The sequence below is a fragment of the Micropterus dolomieu genome, linkage group LG02 (assembly GCF_021292245.1).
Source record: "Micropterus dolomieu isolate WLL.071019.BEF.003 ecotype Adirondacks linkage group LG02, ASM2129224v1, whole genome shotgun sequence".
Lineage (NCBI taxonomy): Eukaryota > Metazoa > Chordata > Actinopteri > Centrarchiformes > Centrarchidae > Micropterus > Micropterus dolomieu.
This window is the reverse complement of record NC_060151.1, coordinates 19,942,697-19,967,018: the sequence shown is the minus strand read 5'-3', so window position 1 is coordinate 19,967,018 and position 24,322 is coordinate 19,942,697. Positions and strand designations below refer to the sequence as shown.

The window sequence follows — 24,322 nt, the reverse complement described above, 5'->3', positions numbered from 1 at the left end:
TGTGCTGCTAGAGAAAAAGAGTTAAGGCTATTAGAATCTATGATGTCTGTCACTGTCATCTTCCCACACTTGTCTATCCTTGAGCAGACAAAAAAAAACAAGACAACACAATTACACTGCCTTCCTACATCGTTTCCTGTCCCTTCTGATGTTTTTGAAGAGAAGACAAACATAACCAATATAGCATGTGCAAAAAGTGTTACTTTTCAAGTTGTTACTTGTGGACCTTCTCATCAGTATTCACCCCCTGTCCCACAGGCTTCCCACTCCGGCCCTCACTAATCTAATCACCTCCTCTGCAGACTCACACAAAGCCTCCAATAGTCCAGCCACGGCCCCTTAATCGACATGTTATTGCCCACAATCACATTTACAGCACAGAGGCAAATCTGCACAGATGCGATTGTGTCGGCTACTAATCCAATAACACCCCGCTCACTTTTCTTTTACTCGACATCTTTCCTCTTCAAAAACAAGGTGACAGTGTTTTAATTTTCATTCTTGGGTTATTCTCCATCAATTTAGCTCACAGTGTGTGATGGGGTTTATGGAGCAAGACACATGTAGGTGCTGGTTATTGTTCAAGGTTTTATTTCACTCCTGTGGGAAAATGAAGAGCAGGCCTTTTGGTTTGGATGTGATTAAAATAGAAGCTTTCTGTTATTGTTTATTCACAGAGCCAGTGTCTATTGGATCATACTGGTAAGATTTGTTCAAGCCTGGGGTTTGCTGCTGATTATTTGGCTATGATAATTGTTGGTCAGTGGGGTCAGTGTACAATAAATGTTTTTCAAAAGGCAAAGACCCTGCTACTCTGTTGTGGTGGGAAAGATAACAGCAGTTTGTTCTCTGGGGAAGTGAAACAGGGCAATACACACAGTGAGGAATATTAAAACTATTTTGAAGGAATGCATAAAATTGATCATTTCCATTCAAATAAGAAAATCTCTTTAGATGTGCTAACCAGGCCCAGAGCGCCACCTGGTCAGTGAGGACATCTGATCACTGTAGGTGCAGGGCCTTTTCAATATGAGATCTTCTGTACTTGTTGTCTCCATGAGTGTTTACACATAACAGCCGAAGAACAATAAAGAACAACAGAACTTTCAGGACCAGTTTACCTAGCAGGGCGTTAAGTTAAGCACATCCACTATACTGTTACGTAAAGTAATAAAAGGATTAGAAGATCTGCTTCTTTAAACCTGAATATAGAATAACTTATACTAGGCAACAGGAATAATTAATTTAGGCTGGTACGAATTTTATTCTACTCAAATACAGCTTATGTTCAATGAAATGTAAATGTGCATCTTTGTACAAGTGTTTTTGCAAAGTTAAGAAGCCTGTTATCCAGAAAAAACATTTTTGCAATTTATTTTCACTTATATTTGAAAATGTCTCGTCTCTCATAAATGGCCTCAGTCTCATTTGCTGAATTCATCAAAGCTGCTTATGGCAATCAATCCTGTAAGTCAGACTGACAAGAGACAAAACACAGGCTGACTTAACCAGGCACTGAAACATGGTTACACTGCCCCCCTGCCTACAATAGTCTGACAGAAAGTACCCTAGCCAGGGGTGTCCATTGTGCTGCATGCCGGATTACTTGATCTCCCAGGGGTCCTGCCCCACTCCGTCTCTACTCGTCACACTGCCCCCCCCCCCCCCCCCCCCCCCCCCCCCCACACACACACACACAGACACACAGACACACACATTCATAGAGGCATGAATGTAAGCATGTATTAGTTCTTTATACATATAAAGATACATATTGTACTTTATTGCTAGAAATATAGAGCAGACATACTTTTAGTGGCACAAATCTCTCATGTTCATTATGAGTTGTAAAAACACTTCTTTCTCTTGTAATCAGTGCGAAACATCTCTACAGTGTATGGATACAAATAGCATGTAGACATCTGTTGAGAAAAGACAAAGGGAAAAAATCTTCTCCACAGTTAGGTAATGCTAGGGATTTCTGATTTGCACAAAACACACACATATACACCTCGAGTATTCGCCTCATAAAGTGGTTAGTCAGGTGGCCAGTGGACCCTCTTTGGAACAACATGGGTGGACCTCTCCAATCTCTGGGGGAAGAATGTGTGTGTGTGTGTGTTTGTGACCCAAACCCAGGTCTCCGGGTCAGAGTTCCTGACACACACTCACACCCAGCGGGGAGACGAAATAATTAACTCTGACTATGATTGACAGACAGTTCATCACACTAACACACACACACACACACAAACAGGGGTCATTACTTTCCCATAATCAGCAGCGTAGAAAAGACAGATGACTTGTGTACCTCTTTGTGTTTCTCAGTTCAAAATAAAGAGAATGACTTAACTGAGAATTTCAAAGATAGTAAAATAAAAGACTAAAATAATATTAATGCTGATGGATGTCAACAGTAAGATAAATATCAAATCAACAAACAAGAAAGCTAAATGATTTTTAGGTCAAATGGGCTGAGTGCGCGGTCACTCCCAAAAACAGTTTTTGTTTTCTGACTACATGTTCATCTCGCAGTTGTCAGCACCTCTAGCTCTCCAGTACATGCTCTGCACAAAGATTGTTTTTTTTCTTTTGATCCTTTCCTAATATAACAGAACATCGCTGGCATGTATGTAATTAGATGTATTCTTTAGGCATATGACTATGAGTAATCCTTTATATTTTGGCCTATAAGTGTGAATCTACAGAGTTCTCAAATTACATAGAAAGCAATGGAATGACTCAAAGCCTCATCATCACCCTGTTATGCAAATGTCATGTGGTCACATTACTCATCTGTAAGGCATTTACTTTCACAATACCCATTCTTGTGATAATTTCTTGTCAAACTGTCACATTTGATACCTGCTTAATTCTCTAATCCACTTCTGAAAAGTGATACATTACAAGTCTACTCACATGTTTTGATTTCATCTAATTCTCATTCAACATTTCATGTGATTATTGCCCGTAGCATACAGCTTATGCTACGGGCAACAAGAAAATGGCGTTTGGAACTTTGAAGTGAGCAAATGAAAGGAGCTTATAAGAGAAAGAAATAAGAGAGAGGAAAGGAAACAGAGTATATTGTTCTTGGAGGTACTGTAACACAGATAGCACTGTTTCAGATAATGTGTTCACCTTTGAAGGGTGCACTTAAAAGTGTGGGTGTGTGAGGGGTGGAGAGGAGGCGGTAAGAGTGGGTCTAGGTGGGTGGATAAGGGGATAACCTGTGGATTGAAATGGTCTGCCTCCCCCTGCCCGCCCTCTATCCACTTGATTCTGAGAGGCCGTTTTTCTCTACGTTTTTCTCTACGTTTTTCTCTACGGCCACAAAGGAAGAGGGGTCGGATTGCGCCCACACATTCACCGGCCCACTTTGTTTTCAAATGGTTTTGTTTAGTTGTGACACTGTAGACACCCAACACCTTCCAAGAATCCGAACTCTTCTGTGGGGGAGTATAGAGGGCAGGTGGGTGGTGTGCAGGCGTGAGAGGAGAGGAGGGGTGAAGAGGTAGCGAAGGGGAAGTATGAAGGGACCATAGAGGGGGACATTTTGGGGGCTGGAATTTGTTTTCTGGGAATTTGGATTCAGCTACAGCATCATCTCTCTCTTCCCCCACACGTGACCTCTCAGTCTTACTCTCTCGTCATGCTTTCTGTCCTGACCATAGACTGTATAAAATAAATTGATGTAGCCACCGTGACATCATACATTGGTTTGTGGACTACCGTTTTGAAGCCGTTATGTTTGCAATTTCAGCGGTCGCCGTCTTGTTTTTTTTACCGGAAGTGGCCATATTTGGATGAGAGAATGGAGCTGAGGAGGGATATGCAGCGGTGCCCTACAGCATACCCTGCTTTATCATCTATTTTACTCTAAATGGGGCCATAATTTACATAATGAACATCATGCTGACGTGAAGACATGAAACTAGCAATTGAGACCATAAACTTATTAGGAAAGTGTTTAATCAAGTGAGAAGTAGAGTAATTTTCTCAGACTTCTTTTTCGCAACCATTCTGCTAGCTATTAAAAAAAATACAGGTTTAAGGTATTTCCGCATTGGCTTCACTTCTTCTCCTTTGCCACTCTCTCCTGCTTTGGCTCCCGTGCTATACCCTGTTCCATATTGCTCTCTCCCCTGCCGTTTCCTCTAGCGCTCCCTTGTGCCCCAAGGCATTCACACTGTTTAATCTTTTCTACCTCTTAGTGTTTAAGCAGCTTAACACAGCTGGATCTGGACTGCTCAGACTAGGGAGGTCTAATGCTTGACAGCGAATACAGGACTAATTCTAGGCTTAGCCTTCACTTTTACACGGCACATTCCACCAGTCGGTTGATGTGTTTGAAACCTTACGTGCATGAGAATGTGCATGAATTATACAAATATATGAGAGCATACACTCCAACACACACAGATGCGCCAATGCATTCTAAACCACTTCTCCTCCAGGAAAAAAAGTGGTGTTGTCAAATTAAATTTTCTTTTGTTCAGTTGCATTTAAATTTTATTAATTCCAAGGAGGACATTTGTCCCTTTTTTAAATACTTTTTTGGCCATTTAATAGGATTAGATAGTCACAGTTTAAACATGACAGGAAACAGAGGAAGAGAGAGATACATGTCTCCAGCTAGAGCTAAACCGGAGATGTTGTGGTTCCTGGACAGCATCTAGGCTAAGCTACAAAATATAGCTTCCCAAAATAATCATAATTCATAATTAATTTGCTTTCAGTTTTACCTGGAAGTAAAACTTTTTAGTTCAACAAGCATTATCCAGGATAAAGGCTTCTGAAACTGTTTTTTCCCCCAACACAGTTACTTTTTTGAGAGGGCAGGGTTTGTCTGTGTAGTGATGATTAATATTCAATAGCCAGCTTATTATTTAAATTGGAAACATCATGGTTTATGCAGCAATGCACAGGGACAGCCTTTGTAAATACTTCTTGACATGCTTGAAAGGGCAGCAGTACCTGAGCTCGCAGGGGCCATGGAGTCAATTGCTACACATAGGCAGTGCTGTGAAGGGCAGGGGTGGCACACACACACACACACACACACACACACACACACACACACACACACACGCACACACAATCCATTCCAAAACCATACACACCACATCCCAAAGGACAGATAGTGCAGCGGCGGGCTGCAAATCCGACCTCACTAAACACCATACGACCAGGGGCAGCTGAGTTCACCAGCTATGCTGTTCACTCTTTGAGAGTGTGTCTGTGTTTCTGTGAGTGTGTGTGTGGGGGGGCTGAATGGCTACAAAAAGCACAGAGAGCTAAAAAGAAAAAAAAGAGAGATAGAGAGAGTGTGTTTCTGAGACAAAACGAATGGATAAAGAGACAAGGAAAAGAGAGCAAGGGAAAGACTATCTGCTGCATTAACCTTCCCCTCCACAGTGCCAGTATAGAGTCTTTTCTGCACTCCTCTTTCAGCGGGGAGGACCCAGGGGACGGTAATGCTAAGCCCCACTCCATTCTTCCACCAGAAACTTTGATTTCCTATTAGGTTCCTCCTGATGGGGACTGATGGGGAGAGGAGGGGAGGAGAGGAAGGAAAGGAAAGGAAGGACTGACACAGAGATGGAGGGCAGGAGAGAGAAAGTGGAGTGTTGGGGGGAAAAAAGTGAGAAGCAGCCAAAAGCACAACAAAAGAGGAGAAGAGTAGAAAAGGGCGGCAGAAACAGATGCAGCAAAAGCAGTGAGGAGGAAGAGGGAGAAGAGTATAGATGAATAGGGAGGGCTGGCCACATTACATTACATGGTGTGGTGGCAGGAAGTACGCTGTGGGACACTGGCTGTCCCTGTCCTGGGTACCGAGGGCATTGTTTACACTCAGCCCATTTAGTACTGACCTTTCCTAGCTGGCAGACACACAGACTGAGAGGTAAAAAGGCACACCGAGTAGCAGACAGATTGGTATACAGACAGCAGGTGAGAGACAGTATGACAGGTTTGTAGAGATACAGAGAGATAAGAAGGACGGCAGAACAACAACACAGTAAGTTTAAAAAAAAAAAAAGGAAAAGTAGATATGGTTGTGCAGACTGATAGACAGGTAGGTTGGCATAAGACAAGAAACGGGTGATAGGCAGCTGAGGCTTTTTATCTTTGTCTCATTTTTTGGGGGGATGCCGTAACTCCTTTCACATCTGAACAAAGCTGGTCCGTGAACAGAGACAAAGATAAAGGATAAAGCTAAAGATATTTTACATTATTCTTATTTTCAAAAGAAATCCTATCTCATAGGATTATGACTCAAAATGAACTACAGTGTCCAAATTCATCATAATGACGGTACATGTCATCCAGTAGTTTAGTAGGACAATGTAGCTCTAAAGCACAGGGGAATAAGTTATATCAGGATTTGGCTGCACAGACATTACTTGTTTATAGGATCAATTCATTGTTGGTTTTGTTTTTTTCCTTGGGATTTGTTGGCAATGAGACAAATACAGACTTATCATTTAACATAGAGAAGCAAACAGACACATTGGCAAGAGGACAAATGGAAGATTTGTCATCCCAGTGGCAACACCAATGATTTCTCACCAACTATTCAAATGATAGCATTGCCTGAGCGTCTGATTCTGACCTGAACCAAGTCTAGGACTGCACAGAAGGCCCATGTTATTATAACAATACATGGGACACATATGTGGCCTGAATTTTGTGTCAAGTATATGACCTCCCATGAGGGCAATGTGGGAACAAAAACACTGCTATACAGGGAGTGCAAGTTCTACTCATCCCTGTTGTTGCCTTACTTCTCTTACAGATGTTGCACAGTTGACCCCATTTTAAAGGCAAGTATACACTCACCTAAAGGATTATTAGGAACACCTGTTCAGTTTCTCATTAATGCAATTATCTAATCAACCAATCACATGGCAGTTGCTTCAATGCATTTAGGGGTGTGGTCCTGGTCAAGACAATCTCCTGAACTCCAAACTGAATGTCAGAATGGGAAAGAAAGGTGATTTAAGCAATTTTGAGCGTGGCATGGTTGTTGGTGCCAGACGGGCCGGTCTGAGTATTTCACAATCTGCTCAGTTACTGGGATTTTCACGCACAACCATTTCTAGGGTTTACAAAGAATGGTGTGAAAAGGGAAAAACATCCAGTATGCGGCAGTCCTGTGGGCAAAAATGCCTTGTTGATGCTAGAGGTCAGAGGAGAATGGGCCGACTGATTCAAGCTGATAGAAGAGCAACTTTGGGTTGCAACAGCAGAAGACCCCACCGGGTACCACTCATCTCCACTACAAATAGGAAAAAGAGGCTACAATTTGCAAGAACTCACCAAAATTGGACAGTTGAAGACTGGAAAAATGTTGCCTGGTCTGATGAGTCTCGATTTCTGTTGAGACATTCAGATGGTAGAGTCAGAATTTGGCGTAAACAGAATGAGAACATGGATTCATCATGCCTTGTTACCACTGTGCAGGCTGGTGGTGGTGGTGTAATGGTGTGGGGGATGTTTTCTTGGCACACTTTAGGCCCCTTAGTGCCAATTGGGCATCGTTTAAATGCCACGGCCTACCTGAGCATTGTTTCTGACCATGTCCATCCCTTTATGGCCACCATGTACCCATCCTCTGATGGCTACTTCCAGCAGGATAATGCACCATGTCACAAAGCTCGAATCATTTCAAATTGGTTTCTTGAACATGACAATGAGTTCACTGTACTAAAATGGCCCCCACAGTCACCAGATCTCAACCCAATAGAGCATCTTTGGGATGTGGTGGAACGGGAGCTTCGTGCCCTGGATGTGCATCCCACAAATCTCCATCAACTGCAAGATGCTATCCTATCAATATGGGCCAACATTTCTAAAGAATGCTTTCAGCACCTTGTTGAATCAATGCCAATTAAGGCAGTCGAAAGGGGGTCAAACACAGTATTAGTATGGTGTTCCTAATAATCCTTTAGGTGAGTGTAGAAGACATAGAAATGAAGAGACAGCATAGTTCTTGTATTGCAAGAGCTATTTAGTCCTTTCGGTAATATTGCTGTCTTGTGTTGTCACACTTACTTGATGTTTGGCTGTCTTAGTGAAGTAGTCAACTAGTTTTTGATCACAAGTAATGTAATCATAATAAATGCACCTGTGCAGCTGTCCTTATTTGTGATGATAACGGTGAATTACACTCTGAGACAACATGGTTGCTTTATCATACAGCGATTAGATGCCATATTGTTTATATTTTTAATGATTATGTTTCACTTTTACGATGATTACGACGATTGTGGTTTTATCAATTCCTTACAGCTCTTGTATTTTTGGTTTTGCAGAGGGAGAAAAAGGAAACCACCATTTAAGCTATTTATATTATGAGTTACTCTTCAAGATGCAGAGAAATCCAAAGCTTGACTGGCCTGCTGTATTTACAGTATGTAGTTCAGCTATAATTGCTATTTAGGTGAGGTGTTTAGTGGCCAAATGGCAGCTTCACCATTCTTCAACTCGCTTAGGTCAGACATTGTGACCTATTGATTGTCCTGGATTTAAGAGGTCAATCACTGAGAGGCTGAGGCATTGGCCCCTTGCTAATGATCCTGCAGCTGGTCAGGAAGCAATGTTTAGCAGTCACTACACCAGCCTGCCTGAAAGTAGCAGCTGTACTTAGCCAGTTTGTGTTTTTGCAGTGAATTTAAATGTTAGGTTAGTCACAACTCCAAATACACATTGCTCCATGCAAATGTCCACTTCAGTCAATTAAAATTAAGGCAGTATAATGAATCACTGGGATGTTTGCTGTCCTACTGGCTCTCACGTGGGTTACCGATTTATTAAACCAGAGCTGAGGTAAAAAACATAAAATCACATTCTGCTTTATATGCTCATTCAACATCTCATTTACAAAAAATATTCTGTGACCCAGAAATTTATAAACATGGATGCAAAAGGCACTTAATGTAATAATTAATGAACATGATGGGGAATGTTGAGGACAGATACAGTTTAAATAAGCATTGCCTTCACAGCACATGTTTCCCTTTTATGGGCTCCAGAAGAGTTAGAAGAGGATAACTGTCTCAGCAGACCCTCATCAGTTTTTTTTAAAGATAGAAGGCTACATTAATTTTTAATTGTTAGTAATTTACAAATTACAAAATTTTGTAGTTAATTATCCTGAGTGGTAGCATTAAAATTAACATTTTCAATATTTTAGCTTCTAATTCAATCTCTGAAATCAGTTGCTAGATAATTATAAAATCAACTGTGTCATACTGGTAAGAGTAATAAGTTGTTTTGGTGTTAACTTTCCATTAAGAGGCAAATATCTCATCAGTGTCTCACCATTATAACTGTGGAACAGAAACCTCGTTAATGCTCTCATCTCAGCACTGTGAAATTGAATGCCTGTCCTATGCATGTATTTCATCCAACAGTTTGTCAACACACTCTTTACTCTAGTCTCTGGGCTTACTGTATTTGCACAGGCAATGTTTCTCTGTGAGAGGAATGGGCTCTGTCTGATTAGACCTTCACAGAGACTGAAAGTAGCAAATAAAATAAAAAAGACAAAGCATGCTTGTTATAATTAGGAAATAATCTTTCCTTGTGTTGAGATATGAACCTACAACATTTGGTAAACAATTATTCCGGTTTGAAATCTCTTTCTCCTTTTTTTTTTTTTTTCCGGAAACGAAGATATAGAGAGAAAGAAGGTATTTACTTGTGTCTCTGTATATGTATCTTTAACATCATTAACTGTATCCCCAATGGATGTTTTCCAGCACAGTGATTAGTCAGTGATAGAGTGCTTGATAAAAATGAAACTAAAAACCTGCGTCTGTGGCTTCACGACAAAGTAAAACAGGACCTACATTAAAAGAGAAGGAGACATACGCAGACGTACTGTTCTTATATATATGGTGCATTATGTATCATTTACTAACCTATGTCATCATGCTGCTCTTTCACTGAGCTCCATGACAACCACAAATTATAACTGTCTCGCCATTAGATGACTTTTTGCACAGGTTTAACAGGGTTATGTAACCTGTCCATTAACAACTTGAGTATCCCACACCGTAACTAACAAAGTCATATTATCCATCAAAAGAACTGATTTGGATAGCTTCTTCCCCATACACGTTAATCTGTATACATTAATATCAGCCGTTCAACAGCTTAGTTAGTTAATATTTTCTTTACTCTTTACTTTTACATCATAAAAAGAGAAGCAAAAGTAGAGCTGTCATGGTTTGACCCCAAAGCTAACCTTCATCGCTCAAACACCGACATCGATATAGACAGTAAGTAAGCTGTAGGACATAGAAAACTATCAGGTGTCTTTTAAAGCCGAACATGATGGATTGTGCATCCCTGTAAAAAGGTAATACTTGGAAAATAATACCTGGAACAATATAAAATAATGAGACGCCACAGGCCCACATGCAGCCACCGAACCAAGACTCGCACCTGTTTTTCTCAGAATTTCACGGTCAAAAAAAAGTGTATCTGCAGATGAAAATTGTTTCAAAAGCCCCCAGGTTTGAAAAGGTGCCAACTGTCCTCCTGAAAGCACACTCACACTGTATTAAAGCGTTTCTCTTTGTGAGCTTTTGTTCACTCTTGTACGCGCTGAACCAGCCAGTTCAAGTCTATCTCTTCAAGAATCCAAGATCTGTCAGTTGATATCACCACTAAACCTTCTTTTTACAACCCATATGTCAGATTTATAGTTATACTGTACACAAGTAATGGGCCACAATGGTGAACTGTGTTAAGTTAGCACACCCTGATACATATATCACATTTCTCATCATGGCAGTGCCTTATCTGTGCTTTACTTGAAAATGGATCTTTTTTATCTACACTGGTGTGTGACTTCCTCTTGGTTCTTGTTATTAGTGGTGTCTAGTGAAGTCCTGCTAAGCTATCTTTGTAAGCATGAAGAACCACTGAAATTGTAAAGGCCGGTCACTGCCAGGATGAGGAATCACTTCTTTCCTCTCAGGTGACAACCACTGCACTGAAATGCCACCTCAGTTGTTCGAGGAACACCGAAGGTGAAGACTGTGTGAAGGATGAGACAGAAACAAAAGGAACAAAACCCTGTGCATAAATCATATCATTATTTCAGTAGGTGAAAAGATGAGAAGACGTAGAGCCATGTTTTTTTACAGAAAGGAGCTGAGAAAATATTTTTGTCTTTGTGTTATTAACATTAACATCCACCTTGTAAAATGCCTCTGGGCCCAGTTTTGCAGTTTCTGTCGGACAGTGGAACATACCCTGTAACAAGAATAAAAACAGACACAAAAACTAGACACGTCAAGCTGTGTAATTCTCCCCTCAGTCCATGAAAAAAACATACATGTCAGAGTGATAAGAGGGAGACCAAGAGAGATTCCCTAAGTAACCCCAACCCTACTGTCCGGCAAAAGATAAAACCAGAAATCACATGACGTGATGGCCTGTGTTGTTTTATTTTAGTTTGAAAAAGTGGCAATATTATATAGACAGTGACAATTGAGTGAGGATTCGGTCAGGTGACTAGTAGCCACAAACAACTGCTTTGACAGCTGCGGGGGGCAAAGAGCTCACATACTGCAAAGTAAGACAGTGTATGTAATAGTTGTATTGTGCAGAAGTCTTTATCTGTCTGACAGATACTAGTGCACCTCTAGTAGAAGCCACTTTAGCACCAGAGAACAGTTTCCTCAGTCCCTCTACAAATTAAACAGCAGAATGGAGATGTGGAATTTATCAGGTACACCAATCATCTCACATATGACGGGCAACTTAAGTGCGTTTTTCAAGTCGTTTGTCAGCATTTTCAACATGTAGAGCAACAAGGAAACAAACTTCAGCTGTAATGTAAAGTAAAAATGTGCCTATGAATCTTACCCTCCTTGTTTTCTCATTTTCAATTTTTACTCTTTCACTTTCTCCTGAGCTCTACCAGCAACTTGACATCTTTCTGCATTCTGCACAGATGACACATTGAAATAGTTCAAAGCCAATTAATTGTAAGGATGAGTAACCTTCACAGTGATTATCTTGCTTTGAATTCAGTGAAAACTGGCCTGTCAAACCTGTATGGTGAGTACAAAAGATTGTGGCTTCTTCGGTTGGTGACGTCAAATCTAAATCTAACACGACCACAGTCCTGAATTTCACATTGCATAACTTATTTTTTTGCCCTAATTGAACGTTTAAAAGTGAGGGAATTATTATTTTAGTAGGATTACACCATCCTTGTTGATTTATTTATCGTTTTGGTGCTGAAAAAACAGTTTTGTTTAGATTTGAGTCCTCATTGCAGATTGCACCCCAACAGCAGTACAATAAAACCACTGCAATGTATGGTAAAGGTGAAAGTGCCGGTTGTGACTCGTGAACAACTATTAAATTAATAATTAAGTACTAAAATTAATAATACTACCTCCAAAAGCCACCCAACAGGAGTTTCGGATAGAAAGACATGAGACCTTTGATCTTTCTGTTCATCTTGTATGTCATCTAGGAGAAATGAAGAAAGCAATCTATTCATGACTGTGCAGCATGGTCATGTACAGCAAGAGAATAATTTGAAATGTGTGCGTGGGCTACTGTAGAGAGCCAGATAACAACCACCTGCAAGTGTGTAAATCAACAGTGGACATCAACAAAAACAACTTTCTTCCTGCCTTAAGCAGGTGTCAGTGTGCATCAAGCAAACAGAACTTGTTCCTAACGTTAGGAGATATTCAGACTGAGCGGTCATGTCAGCAGCCTGATCTGAACATCATCACAAACATCCTGTCAGCGTGCTGAACTAAAGAAAATCACTTCTATGGGTAGATAATAGCTGCAGGAAATACAAAGCGAAACCAGTAGACCGGTGCTAAAGATGTTTCTGTCATCATCGTGTGCTCTTCAAAAGCATCCAAACAAGCCCATTGATTGTCATAATCAAGGTAATTTAGGAAATCGGGTAAATTGAATCATTGCTATAAAACAGCTTGCAATTCCAAAAGTGAGTGTCAACAGGAAAAGAGAGTATAATAAACCTTCAAAGAACATAATTTTATTAACATTTTCAACAATGTAATCCAGAGGCCCAAGTGAGAAACACCCCAGACAGATCAATGAGGCCTAACTGGATCATTTTCTTAATTTCTTGAAGGAAAAACTGTGGTAATTGAATAAAAACTCAGTTAGCTTTATATTTTACTTTAATTAAATCCAGTAGGTGTATTGAACAGGCAGGTGCGCTGGAGGAGACTCCACCAAAATACCAACGAGAAGTAACTTCATCCAAGGGTGCTCTCTTCATCCTTTTCCCCTCACCACAGCTGTTGATGGTCGGATGAAGTTCATATTCAATGCACAAAAGACATTTTGGATTAACATATGGCTGAACTTATCCAGCGGAGTAAGCTTTCGAACGTACTTTCTGTGCCAAGAAAGGGGCGCGACTAATATAAAACTAGTAAATCAGCTTGACTGTAGTTTTGTGGCTGTGGTGTGCTAGCAAGCCAGGATTCAACCACATAGATCAAAGGTCATAATGTTCAAACAAATACTTGTTAAGAATAGACGCTGCTATCAGTCACCACATGGACAGTCATGAGGTCAAACTCTTTCTGCATCTCTTCCCACTTACCAAGCTACCAGCATTCACAACATCAGTTTGTACTACTGTTAAAATGTTATATTTACCTTTTCTGGAAGTTTCTAAAGCCCAAGTGTCTGTTTTGTTTCTTAAGCATGACATGGTTTTAAATGAACAGTGCAGCAGTGCTGTGAATGGGTCGCCTGGCACTGGGTGTGCTGACTCAGAGGGATGGGGATTAATGGCAGATGACAGAAACGGTAACTGGATACCCACTCAAAGTCAGAGCAATGGCAAGACATGAGCAAACACCCGTTGCTGCAGGATCTGACTCATGCAGGCACGTGTAATGACCCCCAATGATATTCTTGGTCAGGCTGTCATCGATCCAGACAATGAGAGAGAATAATGTATACTTTGAAGTTTTATTTATCTATGACATTCCCACTACACACAAATCTATTTCTTTAAATGTATACTTTATGTAACATCACAAAGCAAACAAATCACGATAAGGATCAAGAAGATGATCAACTGTTACATCCATAATAGACAATTACATTTTTATTAATGGTCCATATTCTGAGTTAACATTTACCTGAATTGCTATTCTACAACTGAAGAATGACGAGTCTCAAAGCCAGTGATCCATGTTACTGTCTTAGCACTACAAAGCAGCCTGAAACCATCATCAGTAAAGGCCACATTATACTTCTTCATGTACTTCCTTCGGCGCCATTTTCAAATTCAATTAAAGTTCAGTGAAGAAGACGAACATGGGCAAAGTCGATTGACTGAGGAAGTCAGAAAATAGTATATGATTATAAATTGGCCTTAACATAGCAGGGTTCCATTTTCAGACATTACCATTTTCCAGGACTGAAGCAGAGTTTGCTCGCTGAGGTAATTGGATGATAAGCCATTCATGACATGCTTCCTCCTCGTGTGTGTGTACACATCATCTTCATCAGTCCTCTCTCCTCTACTCTATCTCGGCCTTTATGGAAAGTGACGTAGGCAGCAGACATTCTGACATGTCACCGTAGGAGTAGTAGTTTAGCTGCTTGTCAGGGTCCTGGACACTGTCATGACTTGAACAGAACTGAACCATTGTTAACGTTATTAGTAACACTATGACAAGTCAAAATGTCTGCTGTGAAAAATGATCTATGTGGTTTCAAATCACATCATATTTAACTGTTATGGTAGAAAAACAAAAACATTCATCAATCACACATATCAATTCCACTTTTCTTAAATTGCTTTTTTCCCCCCATTGCATTATTTAATTTACGCCTTTCTATTTATATTTGAACATTTAAATTGAGCGTTCTCATTTGTGTTTTTCTACATTTTTTCATTTTTTGTGCCATTTGTGGTGATTCAAATTTTGCATTTTACCTTTGAAATGAGCATTTCCATTTGTGTTGTCCATTTTTCATGTGAAGATTTTCTATGTTTACGTAGTATATAGTATCATATCAATATAAAAATACATTTTATTATTCCTTTTGTTAAGGGCAAATTATCCTCCTTGCAGGATAACCTTTTTTGATAACGCTTTTCAGCCGTCTCTTCTGTGTGTTTTCCAGTGCATCTGAAAAAAGTAATCCAGCATCAGTTTCTCTTGGTTTCTGCTGTCTGCAGTCTCTTGAGAAAGTTGACTGATGTGCGTACCACATACTGGTTTCAATTGAGAGTTTTGCTGCATGTCATCTCCTCCTCACTCCTATCCATCTATCATTGTCTCTCTCAGCTGGCTTGGAATTTACTCAAAACGTGCAATGAAGCCTCAAAAAGGTAACAGCTTAACAAATGCACGGAATACCGAAGGTGACTTTTTGAAAGTCGTCTTCTAACATTTTTTCCAGGCACAGAACTAAGAAACACATTTACATTTTTGTTGCTTAGGTAAAATCCTCAAGAAAGAGTTGAGGTTCATTTTTACTTAACTATAATTATCATTATTATTTTATAATATATTAAAATCAAAACATAATAAATATGGAGTACATTGAAGAGTATGGAAAATAAGCAGATCAAATCATTATTAATGAATGTAGGTATAATCTAGGTGAGTGGAAGATTTGATGTGTATTTTAAACGCATGTAAAATGAGGCTTGGCTTTATTGGGAATCTTCTCATTTGGTGTCTATGTGGACCTAATAAGAATTTAATCCGATTAGCCTAATTAGGAAATACAACCCCCTACTGATAAAAGTGGTGCTACATCAAAAGCAAAGGCTGAAACCATGCAGGGCTTAATAAATGTCTCCCATCCCAATAAATACATCTTAGACTGGCCACAGATGCCCCTTTGATCTCCTGAACTCCTAAAACAGCTTTCAAAAGATTAACTGCAATGACCTAATCAGCATGAGTTATTGGACAGATGCACACCAAAATTTGGTCCTGGACTGTGACATATGAGGAGGGACGATGAGCCTTGAATACAGTCTACATATGCCACCTGGTGGCAATCTACAATCAGTCTAGTAAAATGGTACAGAGTACATCACAAAATAGGCCTACCATATAAGCACCAACCATATATATTTTAACATTTTCAGTTATTTTGGCTAATTAGACCTCTGGTTGAAAGTGGGTGGAGCTACAGTAGAATTACTTGTGGTATTGAAATACATGTACTAATAGATGTGAAAAGGGTGTAACTTGTCCAACAGTCTTTACACACATGCACACACACATATAGTCCTGATGAAAGAACATCTAAAAACATGTATTTTGTGTTTAGGACCTTTAAATGGATGTTTTTTTCCAAGGCCTTTATTTGACACAAAAGGTGTGAATAATAAAAGTAATGATGGTTGAATTCCATTTAGTTGCTTCAGTTTCAGAGTGCTGGTATTGTGCATGCTGGCTCAGTGTCACAGTCAAAGCTTACTGGGACCAAAACGGAGCCATCGTTAATGTTATTAGTAACACCTGTGAATATGACAACTCAGCTGTGAAAAAGACGTGTTTGTGATGAAACATGTACCTTTTAACCTGCTGATGTCACTCACCAGGTGGTATTTGTATATTTCAAGCAGTAGCAGACACATTTGTTTGAAATTGAAACATTGGAGCTTAATGTGCAGCCATCTTGTATTCAAAACAACTAAACTTGCAACAAGTATGTTTTTGTTGGGTTTGAGACAAACACAGTTCACTGGAAATTTTGTAGTTTGCTGTATACTTAACAGTTGGTTTTGCATTTTAGGCTACCTATAAATGTCATGTACTATAACTTTCAAAAGCATGAATTACCACACATTTTGAAACCGCTTTCCTCTCTTCTAACACAGCAACTGGTATCTGCTCACGTTCACGCTCATTTGTAGGTTTACACGGGAACAAAATGTGGTTCAACCCTGCCTGAGGTAATTAAACAAGATATTATACCCTCTATTGGTCAGCAGCAGTAAAGCAGGATGCAATCTACAATATGTTAAAAATATACTAACTTCTCAGTCCACAGATAGTCAGTCTCAGTATGGCATGATGAGTCTAAGGCAACACAACACTCATTAAGAATGAAATTGAAAGATCCATTTAAGTTTTAGAGTTTGCATATCCAACATTTTGCATAAAATCAACCACAATACATAAGACAAAAATATGGACATTTCAACTTTAATCACAGTAATAACAATTCTCTAACCAATGAGGACTCAGTCCTGCCATCCCCTGAACTAGATACAGTATCTGGTGTTCTTCAATATAGGGAATGGTAACCATGTCCTTACAGCATAATCTTTCCTTCTGTGAAAAATTTAACATACACACACAGAATGACCAACTGACTTAATTGAAACCCAGGCCAGTGTTTCTGTAGCTTATTTGCTACGCAAGTATCAGACAGAAAATGGCGAAGGAAACAGCGAGGCGGCAGTTTGTGCAGGCTGTGTGCCTGGAAAGTTCAGTCTGAGTTGTACCGCCCCACCTGACGCTGTTAAAAGACAGTATTAATGTCAGAAGGCATTTCTTTGTTTCCTTTTCACTCGGGATCCTCCTCTTTGTCATGTAAAAAAGAAAATAAGAAATAATAGGATGAAGGGTGAAGTGCAAGAGCAGCAAAATGGTGGAGAATGGGTAGACATATGGGTCTACTCCAACACCACCGTGCCGCCTGCTGCCTCCAGAGCTGCTTTCAGTTTCTCTGCCTCTTCTTTGGATACATTGGCTCGGATTTCCTGGGGAAGAGACTCCACTAGTTTCTTAGCCTGTTTTAGAAAAGACAGAGAAAAACAAGATTTAGATCACATAATCTGTGAAAGCAGGAACTGGGACACCGAGTAGAGATGCTCCGATCACGGATTGCTGAAAGCAGTATCAGCCGATACCGATCACAGAGTCTATTTGAAACCTTTTATTTGTCATGTATATTTATTTAATTAGTCCTAAAAAATGCATTAAGTATTAAAATTAACAGATGATAAAGTATCCTTCCACACTACTTACGGGTTTTTAAACAGTTTTATAACAAATACGATCTTCTCCTTCCACAGCAGCATTTTAGCAGCGTATCAGAGTTGATCTCCGTCTATATCAAAACGACTGAAAACACACATCTAGTGGCTGTTCAGGTACACTGAGCATGCGCGAGCCGGTGTAAACATGAAGCAGATGTCTACTCCGCAGTTACAGAACATTTGGCAAAAGAAGAAAGTAATACAGATTAAGAACCACACCAGGTATTTTTTTTTTTGCACTGACCGACAACAAAGTGTCGGTCAAAGAGACGGTGGCGGCGGAAAACAGACCGGGAGTCGTCGCAAAGTAAAGTAAACTGTTAAGTGTTATTTACACAGTACTATATTTTAATAAAAAAATACCGAAACTAAAACTGTCAGTAGCATCATGTTTTGCTTTGCATTACTGATAAAACCGACTCAGAAAGCCAAATGTGAGTGTCTGTGTCATCGTTTTATAATGTCCTCTGTTTTTGCCCACCGGGTCAGCAGCGTCTGGTTCACCGTTTTAGTCTGGGAGGCGGACACGTAGCAAAAGTTCTCCGTTTTATTACAAAAACAGAGAGAAATAGGCAGTCAGCTGATTGAGTGCATGGCGCCTCTCTTTGCATCAGGAAACTCACACTGAAGGATCAGTCTCTCTCCCTCTGCCTGATGCACTGAGTGTCTATTAAACTCCGGTTGCGGGTGGCGTGTGTGTGAGATGAGAACGACCGCTACAGTTTCACATAATCGCTCCTGCTTGTTGCTCCGCTTGTCTGATTGCTGCTCAACTCTCATTGTAAATGATTAACTGGGCGCATCAATCGCTTCCTGTCTGAAAAGTCTGAAAACTTTGGTGCTAGCTAGCTTTGAAAACTGTTCAGACCGCATAGTGGAACCATTTTAGCTGCTGTTGAAAATTTGTCTGGCGAGTATTGCATCATCTGATCGGCTTTTGTTATCAGCCTTTTTAGTGACCACCGATCAAACTAGTTAAAGCCATTATCGGCTGATTACGATCAGTGAACGAACGATCGGAGCACCCTTGGTCCTGAGCAAACGTGCAATATTGGTAAAGTATATACCATTTCTGCAGATATTACACTAAATACCATAGGACAGTGAAAAAGTCTACTAAGGAACACTGCAATAAAGACTATAGCCTATTATTTTCTTTGGGCTGAGCTTTACACCGTATTATACATTATTGTAGGTTTACTTTACACTATGCAGCTGTCTGATAAAGTATTGGATTGAGTGAATCATCAGAAATAACAAAATATAAAAAAATGTATCGTGTGGAGTTTTCTTGTAAGCAAAAAGATTTTATTTATATTTAGCATTTCTCACGAAAATATAGTGTGTATCTGTAAGGTCTAAAAAATGTGTTCAATGCATTTGTACTTGCAAAGTCAATTTAATAAAACATTATATATATGCATCGTTTACATCCATGTTTGCCAACTTGCAGCCCTCGTCTTCCTTGCCTGTGTGTTGTGCATTTTTTGGCACATTTCCGCCACCGGCAGACCTTAGCGTTACTAATTGTCAAAACAACTCCACAGGATACCTCTTAAATTACTTCAATCAGCACTGTAGACTGAACACTAATGATGAGACTTACCTGCACCAGATTCAAGCCTTGGATGCAGTTCTTCACTTCCTTTATAAGTTTCACTTTTTCAGCTGCCTTTAATTCTGTTAATTTCACTGTGAAGTGAGTCTTCTCTTTCTTGACCGGTGCTTCGTCCTCTTCCGTGGGCTAGTTTCACAAGGGGAAAAAAAGAGCAAACTTATTGTGCACTTTTAACTACCACTATAAGCTGCTACTCATAAAGTAGGCCATGACACTTTGGCCCAAAAAAATAAAAATAAATATCAGTGAAACTTGCAGTGATACAATACGTACATCCTGTGTCACCAAAGCATTGATTCAAATTTTAAGTATTTTTTGAAGTTTTAGGTCATGGTGGTGTTATAGTAGATTAAGTTAGTGCGTGGTGCTCTAGTTATATCATCTACTCTCTGGATGTCATTTAAAAAGGAGTCACCTGAGCCGCTGGTACAGCTGATGCAGCCATCGGCATCATTCCAACATCCTGAATGTTCAGAGTTTTCTGCAACCAACAAAAACGAGATGCTCACTCCACATGGCAACACAACAGTCTCAATCTGACAAGGCGTATTGTGGTTTGGATTAAGTGTTTTGGGACACAAACCTTGAGAAGCTCATTGAGGTCCGACACCTCTAATAAAGTGAGGTTGGCTATGTCCTTGACGAGCTGTTGGATTTTGGGGGAATACTGTTTGGGTGCTCCGTCTAGTGGAGGGGTGGCAATCGCATCTGAGTGGGTGGCTGGACTGGTCTTCAGAAGTCTGAGAGCACACAGGGCTGGTGCCTGCCGTGAAAGCTGTTGGCTGGAAAAAACGAAAATGGATTACTTAAATGACTGACTGTGTTTGTACCTTAATTGTGTTCTTCAAGAGCCCAAGACAGTGTAGCCAGACATATACACATCTGCTGCTTGTGATCACCAGCATGCATTTTAAATGTGTCTTTATTGATCAAGAATGATGATGAATACTTTTAGGAGGTTGAAGAGGTCAAAAGATGCAGTAATTTACAAGAAAAAAGTTTAATCAAAACAATACATAGGCCCATTGATTATTTGATGGACAACTATTTAAATAACTGATTCATTACGTTCCCTGGTTCCAGCTTCTCACTTGTGATAATGTGTTGTTTTCCTGTGTCTTATGTGATAGCAAACTTGATGTGCTACGGTTTGGACAGGTAGTCGGTCAAAACAAGCGGTTCGAAGACATCACTTATTGAGAAATCAAGAAAATAATCAGCAGATGGTCCATGATGATGAACGAAATGAATGAATTGGCAGTTTCAAAGCAAAGATCTTGAAATAAGTCTGCCAAAACAAACTTAAATTGTGCGTTATTTGTTCTCCTATCCTGCTAACGTTAACCACCTTGTGACCCCTCAGTATATCTCCTATGACTGTGGGCGGTGGTTACTCTTACACCTGGATGGGAGCCACTGCTCTGGGATGAACACTAAGCTGTACAGACCGCAGCTACTGTCCGGATGGCTCCAGTTGGTTTCTTAACAAATAACCTGTAGTTCAAATGAATGGTCTCAGCTTTTGCTCAGAGTACATCGGTTCACGAACAAATAGAGATGCAACTTACTACTTGACCAGCAAAAACAGAGTTTTCATTTCCACGAGTGTGACCTTGGCTGTCAGAAACATAGCTGCTAAATGGAGGAAAATGCAACAGCTGCTGCATTTTTTACACCACTGTTAAAGACGAGGACAACGTGTTTTATACCAATTTCCGCAGTGGACACTGGGCCGTTGTGTTTAAGTTAAAGCCTGTAACGTTACAGGGTTCAGTTACATACTGCAGGCTAAAGTTACCAAGCTAACGTTAGCTAACATGCTTAACAAAGTCGTAAATCATCATGCTCCTTTCTGACTGCGGACGAAACACATATTCTGTATTTACACGAGATACAGACACAACAGCATGTATCACAACCCAAAAACCCGGCAGCAGTCACCGGCTGTCTGCCCTTGAAGAATCACGACAGTGAGACCCTGATGTCCCGTTACCGCAGCCCTGGTGTTAACGTTACGTGACTGGCTGTTACGTACCGGTGTGTGTTCGCTGCGGCCCGCAGCGCGGTCCGGAGGCAGCGTCTGGTGCAGTACATGCTAACTCTGTTAAATGGAGCCGTTTATCCCGGTGTCCCTCTAAAAACACGCCAAGTCTGTCACAGCCAGGTCTCCTTCCAGCCCCTCTGCCTCAAAAGCACATGGCGCCCTCTCGGCTTCTGACCTACCCACAATTCATTGCGTGAACTGTTAGAAAACGTATGGGAGACCATGAGGGACATGGGAAATAAAAAAAATGGGAATTGTGCTATACCGATCAAATTATTAGTTCTTAAAGCATTCATAAAGGGTATTCATAGTTAATACTAATGTTAACAGTATACATTAATAACATACACATAACACAATGAAATGATATGATGATGGGGTTAAATGATATATCTTAAGAAGTAGGAGATTTTTCTCAACCCATAAAGGAACACTTAATCCTTCAGTTTATCAGAAAAGTCACTATACAGGAAGGGTATGAAAAATTGTAAACTGCAAAGTAACTAGTAACTATATCTGTCAGACAAATGTAGCAGAATAAAAAGTACATTATTTACCTCTGAGAGTGTAGTGGAGTAGAATTATAAAGTTGCAAAACTCAAGTTAACTACGAGTACCTTTAATTTCTCCTTAAGTGCGGTACTTCAGTAAATGCACTTATATTCCACCACTGGAAATATTACACTGATAAACTGTGTTAGCCCCAAGTTAACGTTGTGTTGCAGGTCCTCACTATGACCACAAGAGGGCAGTAAACACTCATGAAACCACAGATCATCATGATGCTGTCATTGTTGTTGACTGTATTGTTACGTTTTTTATGACAATAGCTGCTACTTAATGTTCAGACACACATTTATAGAGTTGAACTGTCTTTCTCCCCCAGTTTCCTCTGCTTGTGTGTGTGTAATCTACCTGTACTGTACCAGTGCTGACCACAGGGGAGGAGCACAGAGGGAATCCTCTTAACCAGGTAATCTCTGCACCCATCTGCTGTTACAGACACCTACCACATCCAGCCTCAACCAGTATGCTATTTCTTTGCTAGTCTCAGTTAACCAGCACAAGAGAAGGTAAGAGGGTTAGAGAAAATCAACATCTAGACTGGCAATATAAGATGACAGGGTAACGTCCTTCTGCTTTTTCTCCTCCAGGCCATGCTACTGTCTCCTCAGGCAGAAAGGAACTGGGAGGATCTGTGTGCAGTGCTTGAAGATGTGCTGGAGGACCAGTCCCACAGGCAGCTGTTCGCCTTAGAGCTGGGCTCTGGGACTGGGCAGCATGTCATACGCTTTGCCCAGAAGCTGCCCTATGTTTCCTGGCAGCCATCAGACATCAAAGAAGAGTCTCTGGACAGGTTTGTGTCTTAAAGAAAAAGACTTCCAATAGTTATGCTGACTTAACATGCAACAATCTGTTAATGGTCCAAATGAATGGCTGTACATCAGTCATACGGTCAAGTGTGTGACATGACAACAGGTTGTACATTTTCCAGTAATGTGGCTATGAAATAGAATCTGTTTTTAAACATAAAATGTAAGATTAAGTCTGCATACTTACTTACAGTATTAAGGCGTACATTGCTGCAACCCATGTAAAGACTGTGCTGCAGCCTGTCCACCTGGATGCCAGCGAACCGTGGGAGAAATGGGCAGGCCTTCCTCGCAACTCCTGTGATGTTATTGTTGCCATTAACTTACTGCAATACAGCTCCTTCAATACAGCTAAGGTAGGCCTGGTTATATTTGAAGGGTCATAGGACATATTTCTAATTGATCAAAATGTAACAGTACCAATTTCATTTGCATTTTAAAAATAATTTCCCAAGGGTGTTTTCAATGGAGCTGGTCAGATCCTCAGGCAAAATGGCGTTTTAATAACATATGGGGTATGTACCAACAGACCTTGAATTTATTATCCACTCAAAATAGCATGTCAAGTGAGAGTGAAGTGCAAAAGCATGGCAGAAGAGGCTTTACAAACTGACACCTTTCCAATTCTTAAACATCTTCCAGGTGTATGCTATTAATGGCACTATAACACCAAGTTGTAATGAACACCTGGATGCAGAGCTCCGAAAAATGTGAGTGGGAGTTTATTTTCTCATAATACTCCAACATGACAACAATATGTGTCTGGTGAAGCTCTGCTGGTAGGATGTAAACAGATTTTTTTATTGCTTTTAAACAGTAACCCAGAGTGGGGTCTACCAGACATCGATGTGCTGAGACAGCTGGCCTATGGGAACGGGATGCGTATGGAGAGGATGGTGAGCCAAAACCTGTAGCACATAATATACTGTAACTAATAACTACAATATAGCTTTTATACCTGTATTGTTTTTCATCTCCAGGTTGAGATGGAAGAATACTACAAATGCCTCATCTTCAGAAAACTTTAAAGAAGCTGCACAAAGAAAACAAACTCTTCTTTGTATACTTATGCACAATACTAAGTTATATGTCAAAGAATATTTCATCATATCACTCATCAATGTAAATGGCCTTGACACTAATAAAAGAAAATGAAAACCCCTCTTGTTGAAACATGTACGAATGTGACAAGGAAAACTGTATTTCCATGGACAAAAAATGGTTCTGTAAATGTCTCT

The 24,322-nt window shown here is 40.2% G+C and overlaps 2 protein-coding genes across 4 annotated transcripts in view; one reads left to right on the top strand and one right to left on the bottom strand.

Annotated features, from left to right (window-relative positions):
• Positions 1 to 24,261, top strand: part of zgc:103625 (methyltransferase-like 26 B) — a 41,929-nt gene extending 17,668 nt beyond the window's left edge. For all 3 annotated transcript variants that reach the window (XM_046031152.1, XM_046031159.1, XM_046031165.1), the window contains 7 exons: positions 22,598 to 22,684; positions 22,866 to 23,068; positions 23,278 to 23,440; positions 23,540 to 23,599; positions 23,727 to 23,794; positions 23,902 to 23,980; positions 24,065 to 24,261. In XM_046031152.1, coding sequence (XP_045887108.1) covers positions 22,869 to 23,068; positions 23,278 to 23,440; positions 23,540 to 23,599; positions 23,727 to 23,794; positions 23,902 to 23,980; positions 24,065 to 24,112 — 618 coding nt within the window. In that variant the 5' untranslated portion in view covers positions 22,598 to 22,684; positions 22,866 to 22,868 and the 3' untranslated portion in view covers positions 24,113 to 24,261. The remainder of the gene's footprint in view (positions 1 to 22,597; positions 22,685 to 22,865; positions 23,069 to 23,277; positions 23,441 to 23,539; positions 23,600 to 23,726; positions 23,795 to 23,901; positions 23,981 to 24,064) is intronic.
• On the bottom strand, positions 17,195 to 21,898 carry mrpl12 (mitochondrial ribosomal protein L12). The gene is made up of 5 exons (XM_046031170.1): positions 21,703 to 21,898; positions 20,251 to 20,449; positions 20,083 to 20,148; positions 19,656 to 19,793; positions 17,195 to 17,800 (listed from the first exon to the last, which is right to left on the bottom strand). The coding sequence occupies exons 1-5, from the start codon at positions 21,759 to 21,761 to the stop codon at positions 17,684 to 17,686; spliced, it is 579 nt and encodes a 192-aa protein (XP_045887126.1). The 5' UTR covers positions 21,762 to 21,898; the 3' UTR covers positions 17,195 to 17,683.
• Positions 24,262 to 24,322: the final 61 nt, after the last annotated feature.